Source organism: Acinonyx jubatus, chromosome B1, assembly GCF_027475565.1.
Source record: "Acinonyx jubatus isolate Ajub_Pintada_27869175 chromosome B1, VMU_Ajub_asm_v1.0, whole genome shotgun sequence".
Lineage (NCBI taxonomy): Eukaryota > Metazoa > Chordata > Mammalia > Carnivora > Felidae > Acinonyx > Acinonyx jubatus.
The window spans coordinates 194,867,604-194,890,371 of NC_069382.1; the positions used below are offsets into that span (position 1 = coordinate 194,867,604).

At 53.9% G+C, this 22,768-nt stretch overlaps 1 protein-coding gene across 9 annotated transcripts in view; it reads left to right on the plus strand.

Moving 5' to 3' along the window:
- SLC2A9 (solute carrier family 2 member 9) overlaps positions 1 to 22,768 on the plus strand; it is a 269,728-nt gene that overhangs the window by 130,383 nt on the left and 116,577 nt on the right. For all 9 annotated transcript variants that reach the window (XR_008296422.1, XR_008296421.1, XM_053217574.1 and 6 more), the window contains one exon: positions 7,761 to 7,893. Coding sequence is in view for 7 of the 9 variants with exons in the window: in XM_053217574.1 (XP_053073549.1) it covers positions 7,761 to 7,893 (133 nt within the window). In the remaining 2 variants the exon portion in view is untranslated. The remainder of the gene's footprint in view (positions 1 to 7,760; positions 7,894 to 22,768) is intronic.

The window sequence follows — 22,768 nt, forward strand, 5'->3', positions numbered from 1 at the left end:
TATGGTATTTCAGCCCTTTAATAGGATGCCATTTGAGAAGTTGGAGCATTAAAAAATATAAACGGGGCACCTCAGTGGCTCAGTCGGTGAAGTGTCCAACTCTTGATTTTAGCTCAGGTCATGGTCTCACAGTTCGTGCGTTTGAGCCCCGCATTGGGCTCTGCACTGAGAGCACAGAGCCCGCTTAAGATTCTCTGTCTCCCTCTCTCTGTCTGTGCCTCCCTGCCCGCACATGTTCTCAATCTCTCAATCAATCTCTCTCTCTCTTTCAATCTCTCTCTCTCTCAAAATAAATAAATAAGTTTAAAATAATAATGATAGCTAAATACAGTACTTTGAAAGCAGAGATGTGTGTTATTTCACCGTCTCCGTCTCTCGCAGCACCATCACTGACCTGCGCCATTCACCTTACCCAGTGCTCAGTCAGCAAGCTTTACCTGGACACCTGCCATGCCCAGGCACTGGGCCGAAACATGAAAGAACACAGCAGGGGAAGGGCCCGAGGAGCTGGTCTAGTCAGAGAAAGAAATCCGTTGCTACATGAGTTAACAAATGCTCTCATGGGATTCTGTACCTGGTAGAGATGTTATCTATGGGTGGGAATGCTAAACTTGGAAGGGTAGACAGTTGCTGTATGGGTAAGGCGGAGGCATTCCTGGGAAAGGGAACAGCACATTCAAGGGCGTGGCATCAGCTCTTAGAATCTGGGAGGCTCACCATCTGCAGGAGCAGAGCCGAGGCGCATGAACCTCTGTCCAGCCCAAGGCAAGGCTGGCGTCATAGCAGGGTTCTTATTAGACAGGAGTTGGGATTCCCAGCTAAGAGATTTGGGCTTGACCCTCAGGGCAGAGGGAAGCCACTGGATGGTCTTAGAGAAGTAACTTAGAACACCACATCCACTTTCCGGAAGGATCACTGAGGCTGTGAGGGATGGAACGGAATGCGGAGGGTTTGGGCACAGTTGAGATTCTGCTGCAGGAATCCAGGCGAACCGGGGGAAGAACGTGCCCCAAGGCCAGTCCTAGCAAGGAGGAAGGGGCGGAATGCAAGTGAGGAGGGTTGAGAAACAGCCAATGGGGACATAGGGCAGGCAGCCAGTCAGAGGGGAGCTGAGGGTCAACGGCAGGCGTGGAGAGACTAGGTTCCTGAATTGGGTTCCTGGACAGGTGGGGATCCAGGGGTAGGCCTGGGTGGGCCGGGAGGTGACAGCCCCTGTGCTCGGACGTGGAACCAAGAGTTATCAGTGGCGCTGCCCCCAGGCGACTGGCCATGAGAGGAGCCCCAGGCAGAGACGAGGGCTGGACGTGGACCTTTGGAGGCATTGGGTCCACAGGTGGGATTGGGTTGGGTGTCCTGGCAAAGAGACCCTGAGATGGACGTTGGTGGGCAGGAAGCTGATGGGGAAGTGTGTTCAGCTCAACCCTTGCCAGAGAGGGAGGGAGTCAAACTCAGCAGACGGGGAAGGTGAGCTGCCCTCAGTCATACAGGGATCCAGGCCTGGCTCTGGACCTGGAGGGCCCCTCGATTGTTCCATTTCCAGACAGAAGAGGACAGGCAGGCCTATGTGTCCCCACATCAGCCAGCCCCTGCATGCAGGTTGCTCCTAGGGAGGGGTGGGCAGCCTCGGTGGAAAAAGCATCCTCCAAGGTCAATAGCCAACCACACTCCTGGCTGTTGGAGAATGAGCCCCTCAGTTCTGGGTCCTGCACCGCCATCCACTGCCAGTGGATGGAGGGGAGGCCCAAGGCCGGTGGCTCTCACTGCCCTTGGGGCCGTCTGGAGATGGCCTGGCACCCAGCCTGGCACCCAGGCCACACTCCCAGACCAGCCAGCCTCAAATCTCCAAGTGTGGGAGACAATGGGCATGAGCAGTTTTTAAGTCTCTCCAGGGGATTCCAGTGCACAGCTAAGTTTAAGACCCATCGTCCTGGGGGAAGTCCTGGAGATAGAAAGAAGGCTGGGCTCACGTCCCCAGGTGCTCAAGGAAGCTGGAGGAGAACCAGGAGAGGTGGCCTGGAAGGGCCGGGGGTTCAGAGGGAAGTGAGTGGTCGCCTGCAGCAAGAACCTGCATGTGTCTAGGGGAGGGGTGGCCCCGCTGCCCCCAAAACGTACCTGGGATTGGCCTTTATCGGCTATGTTGAGGTGACAGACATGTGGCCGCTGCTTTTGGAAGAAGAGTTTGTTATTCACCATTCCGGTGCCACCCCATGCAGGGCCACACAGGGCAGGCACCGGGGTCCATCAGGAAGCAGGAGGGAGGGGAGGACAAGGCCTGAGCTTTGTTGTGGTTTCTGCATCAAGGAATGGGCAGGGCAGGGTAGGCAGCTGGAACAAGTTTAGGACTGCATGGTTTGAATGATCTCAGGCCAGCTCTGGGCCGCAGGGGCTATCTGGGTGTCTGGTATCTGACCTTCCGGTAACTTAGGGTCGGAAGAATATGGGCTTATGTGTGACAGTTGGATAAAGAAGTCACTGGGGGCGTAGGCTGTGGTTGGTTTGCAAGGGAAAGACATGCTCTCAGGCAAGTTGTTTACTATGACGGGAAGGGGAAGCCTACAGGATCAGTAAGGACCCAAGATGCCAGAGCATCAGTAATACAGAAAATGAGAGGCGTAATTAGTAAGCCTGCTCCGTGGGCCCTTAGCTTGGAGACCAGCGCGGGCTGGATTTCAGTACCAGTACCGGTGCAGCTTTCACGACAGCGCACGGTAGCCTTGACCGTGGATTCCTCCTGGCTGCAGAGGAGATGCAAACTCCCGGGTCAGAGGAACTCCACGGGGAGGGGTGGTCCCAGGGATGGACCGGAGGGAGAGCACACTGGCTGGAAGTGGCAGAGGGAAGAAAGGAGAGGGAGGGAAATGAGAAGCAGCCCCCTCCCCGCCTCCCCCTCCCAACCCCCTTTCCTCCAACTCTTTCCACCGTGGCTCCAAGTCCAGAGCAGGCTTGGACGGAAAACCTGCCGTTCACTCAGGTTGATTTTGATTGTTATTTTGAAACTGTCACCCCGAGACTATCTGTCTCCTAAGGTTGAGGCCCCGGGGTGGGGCAGAGAAGAGCACCCCTCGCCAATTAAACTTTATTATTTTTTTAAATGTTTAATGTTTATTTATTTTTAAGAGAGAGAGCATGAGTGGGAGGAGGGGAAGAGAGAGAGGGAGACACAGAATCCCAAGCAGGCTCCAGGCTCTGAGCTGTCAGCACAGAGCCTGACGTGGGGCTCAAACTCACAAACCGTGAGATCATGACCTGAGCTGAAGTCAGACGCTTAGCCAACTGAGCCACCCAGGCGCCCCCCCCCCCCCCACCAATTAAACTTTAAATGAACGTAGGAGATAAAAACCAGGTTGTACTTTGACGGCATCATGAATTGTGTGTCTTTAACACGTGTTGTATTTGTGGAGCACCAAGTGTGGAGCTTGGCACATGGAACGCTCCATAAACATTTAGCCGTTACCATCATCAGATCCTAAATATGATGAAATAGAAAAATACTTCATTTCATCCCTGGCTGGCTTTGTGAGACAGGCTTCCTTCTTCCCCTTCTTGCTGCCAGGAGCACTGAGTTGTGGCGCCGGGAGCCTGTCTCATTGGTGGCACGTGTGCCTGCCAGTGTCACTGTCCCTGTCCTGCTCGTCTGCACATGGAGGGCACACGGTAATGTCCTTCAGAAGAACTTGACTTGGGGTAAGATCAGTGGTTCCAACTCTACTCAACATTTTGTGCAGTCGTATCACAGTCCGGGAGGATATTGTTTATGGAAAGGCCTGAAGTCATCGACCGCTCACGGGCAATGTGACCAGGAGGTCTGTTTTACAAAGGAAACCTTGCAGATTCAAGAACACGGTCGTCGGGTTATTGTGTGACCCACTCACTTTACCTGAGAGGGAATTGAAAGTCACCCTGGCTGACAAGATGATGCATTGTTCTCTCCTCCCGAGTGAAATGAGCAGGTGTAAGAACTCTGACCTCGTGCTCTATGAAACACAGGAGGCCCTAACTGGCATTACAAAGACTCATCTGAGATTGACTTTCCGTAGCCCCTCGTGGTCCTGTGTTAGGCAAGTGATACATATTCTTTACAACACGCCTTCTCGGGGTGCCTGGATGGCTCAGTCGGTTAAGTGGCCCACTCGTGATTTCGGCTCAAGTCACGATCTCACGGTCTGTGAGTTCAAGCCCCGCATCGGGCTCTGCACTGGCAGCATGGAGCCTGCTTGGGATTCTCTCTCTTTCCCTCTCTCTCTGCCCCTCCCCTGCTTGATCTCTCTTTCTCTCTCTCCAAATAAATAAATGAACATTAAAAAATTTAAAACATGCCTTCTGTTTTGAACAGCTTCTAACAAAGAAAGTTAGAGGCTGTCCTCTGCTCTTGCCAAGGGGGTCTGTGTGAAGGTGACCAGTACGTACAAAAGCCACTTCCCATACTCACATGTTTCTCCTGTAGATACTCTGTACTGGGCACAGTCTCTGCCCTCTAAGTGTGGTGTGAAATGCCAAGTCCTTGGCTCTGTGCAGGACCAAATGCCCAAGAGCACCGTGGAGGGCCACTGAGGATTCTTTGGCCTGAAGCAATGGAAGAAGATCAGATCCCCTGGGTCGGGAAGCCTCGTGCTCCCCCTGCCCCCCCGCCGGTGACTGAGGCACCTGTGGTCAGGCTTCATGGATTAGAACTTAGATTCTTGGGCCCAAGACCTATTGTTTAGTCATGGCTCTGTGATGGAATTGTGGCTCCGATGAACCACTTAACCTCTCTGTGCTACAGTGAATATTTCTGTAACATGAGCGTGATCCTGGTCTGTACCTCAGAGGGCTATTGTAGAAATTCAGGGAGATAATCTATGTAATGTGCTTCTCACCACAGTTCATGATAAAGACCGCTCTTGTGTGTTGAATGCTTGCAGCGCACAGGGTCCTGTGCTGAGCACTTGATAAATCTATTCGCTCACGTAACCCTCCTGACAACCTGTGAAGAGGCATTAGTGTTATCCCCATTGTACAGACAGGAAGACTGAAGCATAAGCAGTCAGGTTGCCAAGGGCCACAGAGAACTGGGGATCGAGGCAGAATTCAGGGTCAGACGGCTATGGGATTTGGGATTTTGTAGGCACCGAGTTCATGAACTCCATTGTTGGCTAAGCTCGGCCCTCCCTGAGTAAAATGTCGCCCGAGCTCTACTCTGAATATTCCTGCCATTCTCCTTCCCCGCTCCAAACACTGTTAGCATCCCAAGCTAGGGGTCACCCGCCCTGAGGTCAGTAATACCTGCTTTTCTCTGGAGGTAGACACCAGAGCACAGCCACCAGAGTGATGTCCTTAGGAAAGATTCTACACGTCCTTCCATTTACGACATCACAGATCACAGGCTAGACCAGAGACTTGGCTTGTCAGTAATACTAGAAATCCAGTCCGTGCACTCACTGACAGCATGGCAGAAATGCCGGACTGTAGACACAAGGAAGTGGAGGGTGTGCATCCCATTTGGGTGTGCAGACCCTTGCACAGCTCCTGGATGTCCTCAGAGCCACGTCCAAGTGCCATGGAATGGCTGCAGACCACCCATGACCAGCCTCCAGTGTCTGTACTCCCGTGTCTCTAGCATCCCCTGGCCCTACATTCCCACCGTGGTTCTTGTTTCCCAGTGAATCTGGGTGGATCAGGCCTCTGCACAGTCGTATGTGCTATTCCTACTCCAGATCTGCCCTTCCAGCTCCTCTCCTTCCACCCTTCCGCAGCTCCAAGGATCTTACCCTGGAGGGTCCCCTCTCTTTAGATGCTAGGGGAAGGGCTTGGCTACTTCCTTCTCTGCACCTCCTGGCTGCCAGGCCTCCGTGTGGGCTTTTCTGTCTTCACATCTCGAACGTGCAGCAACAGCTCTGGCCTCTCTGGCTGCTGGGAGGCGAAATGAGACAATTGTGTGACAAGCCCACGCCACGCCTGGCACATTAACAGGAGCTTAATTGGGTTAATTCCCCTGTCTTCCCACCGCACCTGCCCTCCCCCCACAAGCTTTCTGTGTTTGCTGTTACTGAGACAGCAGGTAAGCTCGAAGAACAAACAGAATCAACAACAACATACTCACACCAAAACAGGCATAGCCAAAATTCTACTTTTGTGGACATCATTTTTCTTTGTTCCTTGGTCTTTCAGAAAACTTGAGATATAACTCACCTACTGTAAAATCCATCCTTTTAAAGTGGTTTTTAGTGTGTTCACAAAGTTGCAAGGCCGTGGCTCTTTTCTAATCCAAAATATTGGAAGCCCATGCCTGTGGGCAGTCCCTGACCATCCCAGCTCCCTCTGGCAGCCCTCCCCTTCCCCCCCCCCCCCCATCACCACTAGTCCGCCTTTTGCCCCACCCCCAACCCGGTCTTGTCTCTCACCCCGAGTTCTCACCAAACCCAGAGCTGACATTGGCCTGGAGGTTCCCTCAGGGCGGTGGTGACATCAGAGGAGTTCTGTGAACGTAAATTGCTATTTCACACAGAGGGCGGTAGCATCGCAGGTCCCTTGAAGATCAGGACCTGGTCATAGTCCTTCTCTAGCCACTCGGCCTGCTCTGTGCTCCAGGGGTCCCCGCCTGCTGCACCCTCTTGTGATTCGGGGACTGAGAACTTACCGGAGCCTCTGGCCTCAAGGGCCTCTGTAGGGAGCCAGCCCTGGGAGAACCCTAGAGGGGATTCTGTCCCCGAGGGTGCTCGGGACCCCAGGGACATGCTTCCAGTAGGACCTGACCTGAAGCCGGCTGAGCCGCCCTTGGCCCATCTTGCAAAGTCTCTTCAGGTCTGAACGTGCCTCCTTGCTGGTCTCCTTTCTCTTTCTGAGGAAATAAAGCATGTCAAGAATTTGGCATTGAGCATTTTGCTTTCTCTCCATCAGAGCTGCCTCCCATTGGCATTCTCTTCCAGCAGAGGCATGGGGAGAGCTTCCTTGGTAAACTGGAGTTGAAAAACAAAGCGGCTCAGGAAGAAGCTGCCTTAATCACCTAGGAACAGCCGCTGCTGCGCTTCAGCAGCATTAAGGCGACTGGCGTTGCTCCCAGTGGCCCAGATGCCCCTTGCGTAGCTCAGGCTGTAGGGCCCTGCTTGCTTTCCCTGGCCCCGGACCGGGAAGAATCCCCGCCAGCCCCACCACGCTCACCCGGAGGAATCAGGGAAGCTCCAGCCACTGCCTTCCCCGTGTGTCCTGGGACAGGACCAGCCTGGGTGGGGTCTCTCCGGCCTGGGAGGCGTCTGGGGACTGGCATCAATGGAGACAGCAGTTTCTTCTGTGCACCTGCTGTGCACCAGGCCCCACAGCCCAAGTGCTATCCGATTGCACTCTCGGGACAAGCTGCAAGATGGCTGTGGCTGTCCCCGTCCCACAGGTGAAGAGACAGAGATTTCGAGGGGCCACGAGCATGGTTTCCAGGGCCACACAACCAGGAAGGAGTGGAGCCCGTTCAGGCTCACCATGATGTCCTCCCAGAGTCCTGGCATTGGTCAGCTCTGATATCCCTGAGTGGTGTTGGTCCCCCTGAATCCCACAGGTCACCACCTCACAGGTGGTTCTGAGAATGGACCGACCTCGTGCGTGGACAATGCCAGACACGTGGGGCTGGTGCCAAACCAGCGTCCGTTCCCTCTCTCGGCCTTTGTTCGTGGGGATCCCACTGGTGCTGGAGGGTCTTCTGCACAGAGCTGACACCGCTTGGCCCAGGGGCCCACCCGCAGCCAGATGACTGAAGGTCACAGCCATTCACCGGCTCCTCTTTCTCCCTTCAGGAGAGCACCTGGCCATACCTGTTTGGAGTGATCGCTGTCCCTGCCTTGGTCCAGCTGGTGACCCTGCCTTTTCTCCCCGAGAGCCCCCGCTACCTGCTCTTTGAGAAGCACGACCAGGCCGGAGCCGAGAAAGGTAGGGGACCCGTGGCCTTTCCTGCATAGCTCCAGCCTGTTCGTGGGGGTCAGCGCTGCAGGGCGCACTGGGATCTGAGGCCATCCCTCTCTGCAGGCACTGTGCTGGGTGCCCCTGGACACCCTGTATTGATTCATCCTCCCGGCAGCCTGCAGTGGGGACACACATCACACAGGGAAGCTGGAAAACCCAAGACAGAGAAGGATAAGACCCAGGTCTGCTCGCTTCTGGGCGGTGTCTGTCTCCCCATTGGTCCCAACCTCAGAGACAGCCTGACTTCTTAGTGGTTTAGGTCTTTCTTGGCTCTCTCCTCACCCCTCCTCTCTTCTTCACTCCTGGGTTCTGCTGTCCTAACATTCCCAAGGAAAGGAAATACGCAAGTGCAGAAGGAGCACCCGTGTCCCGCCAGCACGGGGCTGGGTGCCAGCAGCCTGCGAGGGAGACAGAGCGTGTTCACTTTACAGGAGAGAAACAGGACATCCACGATGGGGCTTGGGACTGGTCTTAGTTCGCTGTCCTTAAAGTCCGTAGAGCTCCTGAACGGTGAGGTGCCAGGTCGGATGCAAAGCATTCAGAATCAGAGGCGTTCCCACAGCACCCCGGAAAGGCAAAACCATTTTGCCCAGACACAGACCACGTAGAATGAACGCCCCCGTCTTCTTGTAAAAGGAGACACTGACGGCACCCCCGTTAAGCAGGAGGGGCTGGGTGCACCAGGGCTGCCCTCCCGTCCCCAGTTCTGCCGCCTGACCTGGTCTTCTAACCTTCATCTGTGGAAAGAAACGATAGCAACCTCCCTCTGGGCTTGTCATAAGGGTGATGAAATTACATGATATATATAAGGTTTGCAGGAGCATTTGCTGTCATTCTGAGAACTCAGTCCCTTTCCTTATCCGTACCCTGTCCTCTGATCTAAATTTCACTAGTGTCCACGTCCAAGAAAAAAATTGAGAATTATGTAGCCTTTACTTAATACAATTTGTGCAACCCTTTTTGAAATCCACACAGCCTCACTATTTTCTGAATTAACAAACGAGATATTAACAATTGCCTCCACTTGCCTAGCAGTTCGTGGCTGGGATCCATTTTCTCATTTACGGCATTCCTGTAAAAACATGACATCAGGAGATATTATTATTACCTTCACTGTGTAGGCAAAGGAACTGAGGCTTACAGGGCTGAGGTGATCTGCCCAAGGCTGGGGTTCTTGGTTTTTGGTTTCTAGAGGCCTTTAAAAATGTGATTGTGGTGAGGGGGAGCACATGGGTGGCTTAGTCGGTAAGCGTCTGACTCCTGGTTTTGGCTCAGGTCATGATCTCACGGTTCCGTGCATACGGTGGGGGTGGAACTTGAGGCCTGTCCCCCGTCAGGGGCCCCTGGCCCTCCCCATCCCACAGCCGTGAGCATCAGGAAAAGGACTGGAACCAGAGGAGACTTTCCTCCCACCCCACTCACGCTCAGAGGGGCATCAGGGGGTCGTGTTCCAGGGGACTTCCCATGGGGCCCGTGGGGAGACCAGCCATCCCGAAGTCAGGCTGCAGAGGAGGCGGCTGATTGTCAGGTGGGGAAGGCTCTGGAGCGACACTAATGTGGCTGAGAAAGAGCCGGGGGATCCTAGTGCCAAAAGCAGCCAGGCTGGGGGTCGGTGGAAGGTGACGATTCCTCCAGTCCCATCCCTCCTGGCCTTGTCGGCAAGAACCAGCAGGAAATGCATCAATTACGTACGGTTGGAATGGGCAGTGAGTGTGTGTGCTAGACAGTGAAGACGGCTTAAAAGCTTTGCTTCACAGCACGGGAGGGAGGGAGGGAGGGAGGGAGGGAGGGAGGGAGGAGTGTGGGTATTACAAAAAATGATAAATATTACATGTGTGCTTTATACAAAGAACAAAGACGCTGGCCTAGGTTGAAAGAGAATTTTGAAATTCGCATCTGTGCCAATAAAAGTGGGGTTTCACTCCAGACACTCCGCAAACAACAGGTATTTACTGTGCTGGCACTCTGCCAGGTGATGGGGAGCGCGGGGGACCCAAGACGGCATCCCAGCCCCCCAGGAGGCCAGGGGAAGGGTAAGAGAGATGGACGTCCCCATTGGCAGCTCATCTGTATTGAGAACTATTATCATCCTGAGCGCTTCACATGTATCAGACCCTTAAAGCCTCTCAACCGTGGAAAGCAGATCACATTATTACTCTCGTTTTAAAACAAAACAACCAAACAAAAAACTGAAGACGGGATAAGTTGACAAAGGACACGGAGCTTGCACACGGTGGCACTGATAGTCTGGCTCTGGAAGCCCTGAGCGCAAGTAAAGCACACTCCGTTGTGTTGCCTGGCTCGATGGGAGATGCGCCTTGTCTGGTCTGTTGGTAATTTGGGGGGAAGGGGTCCCGCAGCGGTCAGCTACTGTGACAACACCACAGAGCAAACCGCCTTGAAGCTCGTCGGCTTAAGACAATGGTATTTATCGTCCCCAGGGCTGCAGCGGGCTGTGAAGTTCTGTCCATCCCGACAGGGCCTGACCTTGCAGTTCCTCTTGCCTTAGCAGAAGTTGTCCGGCGTGGCTGGTGGTCAGCTGGCGGATCCAGGCCGGCCTCACCTCTGGGCCGCGTGCTCATCCTCCAGCAGACCGGGCCCCGGGTGGATTCTCACCGTGAGCGCAGAGAGCCCAGAGAGGAGGTGGAAAACACGAGCGGGTTCTCGAGCTTCAAATCAGCTAAAATCCTTCTGGCCGATGTAACTCCCGTGGTCAAACCCACAGTCGGAGCGGGAGGGGGTAGCAGTTACAGAGCAAAGGACACACCCGTCGGGAGGTCATGAACCGGGGCCATCGATGCAACCCATCCCCACCACAGCAGCCCCCTTCCAGGCTTTCCCACCCCACCCCGCCCCCATCCCTAGCTCCAGCTGGGTCTCATTTATTGACACCCCTCTTATCAGTTGAGGAGAAGCCCCCAGTACCTAAAAGTAGGGGAGACAGCCCAAACTTGCACTGTGAGAAAGGGGGGATATTTAACTGATAGAAATGAAATGTTAGCACAGGCAATGTGAGAGGGCAATGCTTCAGTCACTGGGGTCAGGAAAGTTGCATTGATCAGGACCCCCTTGGGTTGTAAGAGCTAGACAATGCAGCCTAAGCAAAAAGGAACCTTTGAAGTCCTGGCTGTGTGAGTGGTGTTTGAGGTCCCCCCAAATTAACACCCCTCTTTCCGGCCCAAGTTTGACGGCAGACGAAAGATGGATAGAGGAGTGGATAAAAATGCCGCCTTCCGTGTGGATAAAGACTCCTCGGTCAGTTGGCATTAGGTCTGAGGGCCAGGAGAGCCTCATAAGGCAGTACTCATGAACTGAGCTAAGTACTCACTCACGGGCTCCCGGGCAGGCGTGCCCTGAAAAACCGAGAACACAGAAGAGAGCGTGTGTGTTCCTCCAGCCAGGCAGATCCTCAAATGAAAGAGAGGAGCTAAGCCATGCAGACCATCTCTCTCCCCAACTTACCAGTTAGCCCACTGCGTTCCCATCTCCTGGGGAAGAGTGAGCGAGGGGTGGGCAGAGACAGAGTGAAGGACACAGTGATGAAATGCCCCTTCAGGAGGACAGTAGTGTCAGGAGTGAACAATAAGGGTTCTTCCTCGTGATAGGAGGTGAGGGACTGGGTTTCCTTCAGGCATGGTGGGACCCAGGAGCTAAGACCAAGCCTTGAAGGTACCATCTCCCTCTCGCTCAACAAATCCTAGACATTCTCAGGATTCATTGGCTTCCTTCTTAGACGAGCTTTCTCCACCTGGCATCAAGACAGTCCTGAGTGGCTCCGGCTTTATGACACTGAGGAGGAGAGAGATTCCTTTTCACATAGCACGCATCTCAACCGCTAAACGAAAGAACTCTAATTGGCCCTTCTTAGGTCACATGGCCATCCTTGTACTGATTGCTCCCCTGGGCACTAGAATTCCTTGATTGGGCAGTCCAGGTTACTATCTAGTCTGGTGATTGGGGATGGAGGGCCATGAGGTTTGGCTGACATCTCTACTAGAATTACAGGGACCACAGGAGGAGAGCTTCAGGAAAAGGATACAGGCAAGAGAGGAAAGGTAGCAGATGCCCATCACCAGAAGGAGTGATACTTCTGGAAGCTCCCTTCCTGGCCGTGCTCCATCACCCCTCCCCTGTGGTCCATATTGGCCTTTGCTACCAGAAGCCCAGTCAGGCACATAGACTCTGCAGAGAGCTCAGATAAGGAGAAAGCAATTCGCGTTGTTGTTGTTATTTTGTGGGTGGGATGGAGTGTGTTTCCGTGGCATTTAGCAGCCAGTTCTGGCCTAGGACGCTGGCCTCAACAGAAAAGGAAGACTGTCCATTGTCGCCTGCCATTGTAATTTTGGTTGGCATCATGATCAAGGGAAGTTTGTTTCTTCTGCTCTTTTCAGAGAGAAAGGTGTGTGTGTGTCAGGACTCAGGTCCACCACCTTATGATAGAAACCCCAGATGACAGCGTCTTAGACAAATTGGAAGTTTATTTATTTCTCACATCAGAAAGTGTTGAAGGTAGGCGGTCTACAGCTGTTACGATTCTCCATGGTACCAGGGACCTCATTCCTTTCATTGTCTCCATCTGCCATCCTCAGAAGGTTGCCTCATGGTCCAAAGTGGCTGCTCTCACACCTGCATTCTGGCCAGGGGAAGGAGGGTGAGAGGGAGGGATTATCACTTGCCTGTCTAGTTAAGAATTCTCCTTGGAGTCTCACATACTCTGTTTGGTCGGAATGTGATTGTCTGTCCTCTTCTAACTGCCAGGGAGCCTGGGAAGTGTAATTAATTAATTAATGCGCCCTGGCCACAAAGAGTCAGGGCTGCTCCTAAGGAAGGAGAGAACGAATGAGAGAATCTGGCCCCTGGCGGGCTCTGCCCCAGTGTGGAACGGGAGCTCCTGAAGTCCTGTTGGCTGGGACTAGCTGAGCCAAGGCACTTTGGGCGCTCTGAAGGCTGGTGGCTCCTTCACAATGCACCGTTGTATGATGCTTAAAGGTGAGACCGAGTGAGCTGTGGAAATAAGCTACCAGAACCCACTCTGCTAAGCCAAAGCCCCGAAATTAACGGGAACCACCTTCATTTAACATTCCTGAAACCTCCATGGCAGCCCTGTGAGGACCGTCTAACACCTTCTGGTGCAATCAGCTGTCTGCCTCCCATTATGTTTCTAATGATGCCTAGTGCTTCGGGAAGGTGCCCCTTATCTATAGTATGTCTCAGTGACCTGAGCTGGACTGAGGGGCTGTTCCACAGTCCAGAGATGGCCAGAAACATGCAGGAGGCAAGGTCACATGCCCAGAGAATGGAAGTGAGGCCCCGTGGTGGCCTTTGTCGAAGACTGCTGATTTCACTCTTCTGTGCTGGGGTGAAGTACCCTACCTTGGTTACAAGGGGTCTAGTTTTTATTAAGGCAAGAAGAAAGTATATCTAAATGAATTCATGTCAGAGGTGAGTGGAAAACACAAAATTTCCCCAAACCATTGCGACAGCTGCCTTCCAGAGGAGCACGGATTTCCTGGGTGGCCAGGTCTGAGGTCCAGGCTATGAGGTCTGCACGGACCCTCTGCACGGAGGCAGAGCTAGCTGGAAGCCCAGAGCAGCCACAGCCTGCAGGTCTCGGGCCTCTGCCCTAAAGGACTCACCATGATGTGAGAATCCCCTGTTCCTCCTGAGGTTCTAGCGCCCTCCCCAGACCCCTTCCGACTCATGGCCCAGGATGGCGGCCATCCTCTCTGCCACCAGCCTGTCCAGTTCCATGTAAAGAAGAGATGACACTGAGAGGCTCTTGAGGGGAAGAAAAAGCAGCCTTATTTGGGGTAAAAGATTCAGAACCGAGGGGAGAAGCCACAGCAAGGAGATGTAAGACTAGAACAGACTACTTACAGAAGTGGGGAGTTCTCATTTCTAGACGTGTTGAGCGCTGGGCGGGACTGGGAAGAGCCAATGGAAACCGCCAGGAGGACAGGCTCCGTCAGGTGCCAGCGCCCCACCCACCAACCTTCTCTCGGCCTTGGTTCCCTGGTCCGGGTCCTGTTTTAGGGCGAGGTCGACAAGTTCAAGTAGGATGGGGTATGGGGGTGGGGTGGGTGCCTGGTTAGCCCAGTTGGTTAAGCAACCAAGTCTTGATTTCAGCTCAGGTCATGATATCACAGTTCATGGGATCGAGCCCCACTTTGGGCTCTGTGTTGACAGGGAGGAGCCTGCTTGGGATTCTCTCTCTCTCTCTCTCTCTCTCTCTCCTCTCCCCTCCCCTGTTCACGTGAGTGTGCACGCACATGCACCCATGCTGTCTCTCAAAGTAAATAAGTACACGTTAAAAAAAAAGAAGAATGGCGTGTGCGGGAGGAGGGCTTTGTCAACTGTAAAGTGTTGTGCCCATAAAAGGGGATCGTCTGCTTCTGCCCTTCTGCGTCACCTTGCCTTCGAAGAAAGGGATTCTGTGGCTAAAGCGAGTGAAATTTTTTGCTCTGGGAATAAAAGAATTTGTTTAACGTTGCAGGAGGAAAATCACTCCCTTCTCCATCCCTCTTACAAATCAACTGTCATTTATACCAGAGCTTTGTCTGTCATTCGTGACATTTCCGTCTTATTTACATGGGGACCATCATGGGGATTCATATACTAGGCTGCTTTTATGCACACCGCCCCTCTTGTGTCCTGAGCATGTCTCCTCATGACCGTTTTTGTGTTGTCACGTGTGGTTGGCAGAATAATGGCCCCCACGTGGAACCACATCCTGATCCTCAGACCCTGTGAGTGGCAGTGCACACGGCACTGGGGACCGTGCTGATGTGATTAACATAAGGATCTTGAGGTGAGGCCGGTTTGCCCGGGTTGTCTGGACAAACCCAGGAGCGTCACAAGGCTCCATGTAAGTGAAAGGGGAGGAAAGACAGGGTCGGAGAAGGAGAGGTGGCCGTGGAAGCGGGGGTCAGAGGTAGAGGGAGACCGAGGGCATCCTGCAGGTGCACCTCTTGGGGCTGGAAATGGCCAGCAGGCCGGTTTCTCCCCTGGAGCCTCCAGAAGGATCACAGCGCTGTGACACCTTGGTGTTAGCCCCGCAGACCCATTCTGGACTTCTGGCCTCCAAAACTGGCACATAAAAACTTTGTGCTGTCGCAAGCCCCTAGTTTGTGGTGATTTATTACGGGAGCAAAGCAAACTCATACATCAGCCCCACTGATGTATCAGGTTAAGTGAGGAAAATCAGTTAAGACTGAAACAGTACTTTATCTCAATTTTAAAGATAGTTAAACATTTGTTTTTACTTGAACTCTCTAAATGGCTGGGCATTCTGATTGTTTCTCTTTTTCTTTACAATTAGTGGTTGTGCAAAAGGTCTTTGTGCATGAAGCTTTCAAGGGTTTTTCTTTCCCACACCATTCTGTTGATGCAAACTGTCAAGTGCCTCCGACCTGCCCTCCTTGGCCGCTCGAGTCTTTCAGACGCCAGAGGCCTCCAGGAGGGACACATTCAGAGGCTGAGGGCTTGGCCTGCGGCCCGATGGCTAGAGACAGAAATGGGGTTCAAACCCAGTTTGCCTCACTCTGAACCCAGGGTCGTTAAAGTGCTGTGTGCTGCCTTGTGTGTGTGTGTGTGTGTTTGTAATTGTGACACACGGCATTTGCATACACACAAGTATATCAGCAAAACATAGTTGACCCCTTGGTTTCTGTACTTACGGCCCAGAAAATTTCTTCCGCAGTACAGTGATTCCCTATATCTGAGCCAGGGTTCAACTCCACATTTGCATCTATTACATCACAGAAGGGTTAAGTAATTGTGTATCTGCATTCGAAACCTAAAAATTCTATCTCCCAACTTGATTCCCTTGTTTTAGCAATTATAAAACGATTATAGCATCATGAAGTCACCCTTAGGACCTAGTGCTCAGTGGGGCGAAATAGAGCATACAAAACATCCACGCGACCATGAAAGTGTGGAAATAACGGAAATGAGCAGGACAGCACGGGAGGAAGGCAGGCAGTGAGATCACTGATCTGTGACGGCTGTGCCTTGTGCTGGCTGGGCTCTTGGTGAGGGAGGACGTCTGTGCCCCTGCGGCCTCCTGCCCACCAGATGCATCTGCCGGAAACGAAGCCACGTGCCTGGGAAGGGAGCCCTGGCCCTGCTCTTACCGGGGGACTCCTGACACACCGGGTCCCCTGGAGATGACTGGAGAGGGGGGCGGGGCAGTTGGAGTGCCCTGTGCCCACACTTGCCAGCTGGCAAGATGGCGCCACCTCCTGAACCTGGTAGAGGGACTTGGCAGGAGGGGGAGCAAACACGATCCCTCTGAGGTCTCATCCCCACCCCTGGCAGCACAGTCACCTGCTGTTGGAGGATCGGGCCCTCCTCCATCGGTGCTGTTTTCATGGTTAGAGTGTGAGCCGGGATGAGCCACCTCTGAGCGCCTCCCCCCATTGCCCCTGGAGTAACAGTCTCTCAGGGCTCCCTTTTCCCTGGCCGGAGAGCCTGCTCGTGGGCTGGGCGGTCCGGCAAAGGACCAGGCGCCTTCCTACAAAATGCCCAAGGGTCAAAAGGGGCAGGAAAACACAGCTCGGAAACCACCACTGGAGCTCCCAGAGCACACACGCTCATCTGGAAGTTGCCCACACACTTCATTCCAGAGTGTGACTGAGCCCTTTAAATTCAGAGAATTGCCGAGGGTTCCGGCCAAGCGGGGGATGCTTTCCATATCGTGTCTGGGGTTGGTGCTGATCTGTGCAGCCCTGAGTCTGCTGGGGGGCTCCGTGCCCCGAGAGCTGGAGGAATTGCCTGCGGCCCCAGTTTTCCAGCACAGGGAAGGTTCCGGCACCGGAAAGGTCCACCTCTTTAAGGTATCTTGGAAATCCTGAGCATTTCTGGGCTCTGAACTGTCGTGGGCACCAGACTCCTTGCATGCTGCTCTGGCTCGCATCGTAAAAACCCCAACTTGAACTTTGGCCCCTACTTTGCTTTCCTCAAACACCGCAACAGCAGGCACACACCCTGCGTCACTGGAGCATTTCAGGGCTGTATTGAAGGTTTCGGAAAGGGCCCCAGGAACGAGGCTGTACCACTCAGCACCCTCTGCTTCCCCTCTCACCGCTACCCACTGTCCCCTCTGCCTTCCAGGTGGACCTGGGACTCCTATTCCTCTCCCACTAGCGTCCCTTCCCTTCCAAAGCTGGAGTTAAACCGCACGCACGTTCAGCAGACACCTTCCACTTAAGAGGTTTGTCAAAATACTTTTCTCAGCCAAGTCACCTCTTGCCCTCAGAGACACTTTGGTGTCAGCCGTTAACGCGCTTTCCTTCCTCTGCGTACCTGGCAACCTCACCGCTGCTGTTCTGATGCGCCCTGGCTGTCTGGGGGGCCCCCGGGGGCCACGGTGCCACGCTGTGGGCCCAGGGCGGATGGAGAGTCTGCTGGGCTGGGCGCTGCCTCTGCTTCCCCGCTCGGTAGCCGCGAGCCCAGGCGAGCCGGACTCGGCTCTCCCCTCTGTGAAATGGGAGGAACACGGTGCCCATCTCCAGGGCCCAGAAGGACGCTCAGATGAGATCACGGACGTGACAGTGCTTTGTGATGTGCAAAAACGTGCAGCCGCATCGGGTGCAGTGGTTGTAATCACGTGGCTGAAATTGGCCAGTTGACCAACATTCATGGTGTACCAAGTAGGTCCTGGTGGAGAGAGTGAAGGAAACAACCTCCCGTAGGGGCCACGAGCACCCTGGACCCCGTGAAGGCCTTGGGGTCCCACAGAGCCACTGGGTGTCACCAAGGTCCTCTGGCTATTTGTGACACTGGGCCTGCCTCGGAGGCCGGGGATGCTGCTCATGGGAAATGCTCATCTTCCTTTCGTGCAGCTTACGCCTGCAGGAGACTCACTGCTTCCCCACGGGGCTCGGGCAGCGGCGTCCGAGTCTCTGACCGTGTCTCTCTGGGTTCTCCGAGGAGCGGATACCAAGTGGACTAAGCGATGGGGCTTTTATTGGAGTTCGTGCCTGTGTAAGGAGCGTGGAGGGAGCTGACGGACCGTGATGCTCGTCGGACCCCCAGTGGGGAAGGGAGGGACCGGGCCGGCAGCGTCAGCCCCAGAGGAGCCCTGGGTCCCTAGAACAAGGATGCCTTAGTTTCCCTGCTGTGCTCTGCCATCGTCTGCTTGCAGTCCCGGAACAGTATGGCCTGGACACGCAGGCCGTTCCGTGCGACGGTTTGCAGAGCGAAGCGCTGTGGCCCCTGTGTGTTTGCCGCCTGCGGTCGTCTGTGGGCACGTCCTCCTGGCCACCGCCCTCCTAGAGGCCACTAGAACAGTGCACTCAACTAAGGAGTGAGGTGGAGGGACACCTTCCGTGAGGTCCCCAGCGGGGTCGGGATGGCCCTGTGTTAGTCAGGGTTCTGCAGAGAGACGGAACCAGCAGAGTGTATGTCTGTGTAAACATAAAATATATGTACACATACACATACAGAGAGAGAGACTTATTTCACGGAATTGGCCCATATGATTGTGGCCATCAGCAAGTCCAAATCTGCAGGGCGGCCTGGCAGGCTGGAGCCCCAGGGAAGAGTGGGTGTTGCCCTAAGTCTGAGGCCATCTGGTGGCAGAGCTCCCTCTTCCTCCGTGGAGCTCGGTCTTTTCTCTTCAGGCCTTCGACTGATTGGATGAGGCCCACTCACATTACGGGGAATAATCTGCTTTGCTCAGAGTCTACTGATGTAAATGTTACTCTCGTCTAAAAACTATCTTCACCACAACGTCTAGACCACAAACACCACATGTGGTGTTTGACCAAATATAGTTGACTGTAAAAAAATGTGGGGGCTGGGCTGCTGACCCCTGCATGGTTGAAAAGCCATGTATGACTTTCGATTCCTCAAAAACTTAACTACTAATAACCAACTGTTGACCAGAAGCCTTGCCGATAACAGGAATAGTTAATTGACACATATTTGGGATGTTATATATATATTATATGTTGTATTTTTACCAGGAAGTAAGCTAGAGAAAAGAAAATTGTAAGGATGAGAAAATGCAAATGTACTGTATTTATTTAAAAATGCACATATAAGTGGACCCATGCAGTTCAAGGGTCAGCTGTGTCTGGGTGTCGTGGCCCAGACGTGCTGGCACATAACCTTAGCCATCACGGTCCCACGCCATCCCTTACTAGCCTAGTCATCTCCCCCAGTACTGGCCACACTGTGGCATCACTGCCTCTTTCTGCCGCTCTCCCTTCCCATACAGTGAGCCTCTCCAGGGCAGGGACTGTGTCTCCTTAAGTGCCATGTCCCCTGCATCCAGAACAGACTGTTGTTGGCTACGGATTGAATAGACAAGAAAAGAAATCAAGGCCTCGATAGTGTGCTCTGATCTGTTGAAGACCATTCACCTGTGAAAGGTCATTAACAGTACTGAATTTCCCAGAATTCCTGGGCAGGGCGAAGACAGCTGGGCCTGTCTTTTTTCCACAGATGAGCAACTCAACCCAGAGAGGTTTGGGAACTAACTCGCTTGGCAGCCTAGCCTGACCATTTATGGAGCTGGCCCCTGACTCCCAGAAGAGTTCCCTCCCATCTGGCCTCTCACAAGGTCCTGTATGAGAAGGATGGAGATGGGGTTCTGGAAGAACAGCCCCACCTCCTAGGAGGAGGCAGCATGAAATATTTGCCCCCTCTCAGGACTCACTGACTGAGAGCCTGCCACTCTAATGAGTAGAGGGGGATCCATGGGTGTATCTGGGGAGTGGAACACATCCCAGAACAGCTCCCCAAATATCCCGTAACTCATTCTTCACAGACTGGGCATTTAATGAAATGACAAGGATGCCCATTTAATGTTTTATGAGCTGAGGAGCTCCCTACAGGGGAGAGTGGAAGGGAGACTCTTGAGCCCCAAACTCGGGGCCCCGAGACTCATCAGCTTTGACTGGATTGTCTGCAGGGGAGATCCTGCTGGCAGAAAATGCTCAACAGCACACGTCCGGAACAACACGTGCACCACCGGAGTGTTCCTGCCAGTTCTTTCCCAGGCATCCGTCTTGGCGAGCCCTTTCAGATGGCGGTACTGAGAGAGACCGCAGAATCCACTGGTCCACACTGGCCAGGGTCAGGAGCCCTGGTCCTGTCACACCACCTCCCTGTGGCTTCTCCGCCCACGTAATCAGAACTGGGCGAGATGCTTTGTTCAGGCTAGTCCAGCACCGGCTTCTGAGGTCAGAACGTGGCATGTTGGGACAGAAGTAGTTTCGGTCCCAGGGCTCCTGAAAGCAAGTGCCAGGGTCTGCTACCCACGGGCACACACAACAGGGTGGTCACAAGGGTCCTTGCTGGAGTGGCCTGCCTTCCATCTGAGGGATAGTACGATGGCACAGAACGATGAACACGAACTGGGTTCAAGATTATCTCTACCATTTGAGTTCCTATCATGTGCTAGTGTGGGAGGCAGAACAATAGCCCCTCTGAAGGATGTCCACATCCTAGTTCCCAGAACCTGTGGATGTCATAGGTTACAGGACAAAGGAATTGAGATCACAGATGGAATTAAGGTTGCTAACCAACTGACTTTTGAGATGGGGCGATTAGCCTGGATTATCCAAGCGGGCCCGCGTAAACACCAGGATTCTTGTCCTGGAAGAGGAAGGCAGGCGAGAGATAGAGAGAGAGAGAGGGAGCCAGACAGGGCAGCAGCACGAGAAGGGTTTGGCCCGAGGTTGCTGGCTTTGCAGATGGAGGAAGGGGCCACAAGCCAAGGAATGCCGGCCGACGATGAAATCTGGAAAAGGCAAGGAGATACACCCTCCCCTAGAGCCTCCAGAAGGAAAAGCCCTCGCAACACCTTGATTTTAGCGCACTGAGACCCACTGCAGATTCTGACTTCCAGAACCGCGAGAGGATACATCCACGTTGTCCGAAGTCACCACGTTTGTGGCGATTTGTTACAGCAGGGCCAGGAAGCTAACGGAGGTTAAGTATGCTGCACGCACTGCTTTAACCGTCATCAAAAACCGCCTGTGGTGTTCCTGCTCCTCCTTTCACAGATGAGGACACAAAGATGCAGAGGGATGTCGAGGTCACAGAGCTAACGCCCTGGTCGGTGTTCCACTGGGGAAGTCTGGAAGAGCACTTCAGAGAAGTACTGAATGCAGGGGGGTGTGGGGCAGGGGGAGCAGGAGGAGTCAGGCAGGGTCCCCCCACCTCACCTCACCGACACTGTAGCCAGCACATCGTGGCTGCCAAGAGGATGCTGGAGCTGTTGGTGCAGGCGTGGCTGGCATCGTGGCCCCAGAGGACGTGGGAGCCTCAGTCTCCGAGGCAGGAGCCACCAGAAGTCATGGTGCTGGGGGCTGGACCAGAGGCGGGAGAGACTCTTTCTTCCTCCTCCCTTAGGACCCACGTCAGCGCCGCTCACGGGTGGGCGCACCAGGAATCAGCTATGTGGGAGCCCAGGGAGTGTGGTCTGCAGGCCACACAGGGGGCAGACTCTGACGCAGCTAGGAAATGGTGGGATGCCCCAGGCAGAGCTCCCCTCTGCCCTTGGCGCGGGCTCCTTCTGCCAGAAGGCCCCTTCCCCAGACGTCTGCACACTGGTCCCCCCCCAACACCCGGTGTGGGTCTCTGCTGAAGGGGCGGCTCCCCTGGAACATCTTCCCCAATTACGGTAACTCAGACGGCGTTCTCTCCGCTTCACTGTCACTCACCCCGGTTGATTTTCTTCTTAGCACTGAGTACCTGACATCGTATGTTCATATGCTAATTTGTTCGGTAGGTTTCCTCCGGGAGCTCCCTGAGGGCAGAGACTTTTCCTGTTAGCTCTGGGCTGAAGTCCCAGCGTGGAGAGCAGGGCCTGGCACGCAGTAGGTGCCCCCTGAGCAGCTGTGCAGCCAGAGTGCACCTAGCACCGAAGGGTGTGCTCCGGTCTCTGCAGCACGCTGCTCCTTCCAGCCCTGTGCTCCGCGGCAGTCAGAGGCTCACTGGCCCCGGAAACACGGAGCAGATTCGACCCGAGGACAAGGCTAAGAGGGAGAGACCAGAGTGAGGCAGCCTTATTCCACAGGCCGGTGGTTCTACGGGGGAGATATGTCAGATCATTACTCTGGACCTTCTGATGCTTATGCCTGGGAAGTTTCTACCTCTGCACCCGAGGGGTCTTCCTGGGGGCAAGGACTTTGAAGTCCACGCAAAGCATAGATACAAAGTCTTTGCGCCCGGGTGGCTCTGTTGGTTACGCGTCTGACTCTTGAATTGGGTTCAGGTTGTGATCTCACAGTTCGTGGGTCCGACCCCCATGCTGGGCTCTGTGCTGACAGTGCAGATGCTGCTTGGGACTCTCAGCTTCTCCCTCTCTCTGCCCCTCTCTCAAAATAAATAAAAACAAAATTAAAGCCCCATTCCATGTCTTCCTTGCAGCCCCTCCCCAGGTGGCGGAAGGCATGCAGGCAGGGATGTTTGGATGTGTCCTCAGAGGGAAGGAACCGGAGAAGGCGTTTCTACAAAGTGCTCCGTAAAGGCATAGGCTCTTCATGCTTTGAAGGCTCCAGTTCACAGCGGGTCTAGTCAGATGCAGAGACCGTCTGAACAATGTCTAACAACAAACTATCTGAAGGCTGCCCTTTCTCTAAAATCAAATCTCAAGCACTAGTAATGACATTAGGGCGTGGCGACCTATCTTTTGGAATATAGTAGGGGCTCAATAAATGTGTGTTGGCTACATAAATAAATAATGCCAACTTAAGACACAGGCAGAGGACTGGGCGCCTGGGTGGCTCAGTCGGTTGAGCATCTGACTTTGGCTCAGGTCATGATCTCGTGGCTCAGTTTGTGAGTTCAGGTCCCACATCAGGCTTGCTACTGTCAGCATAGAGCTTGC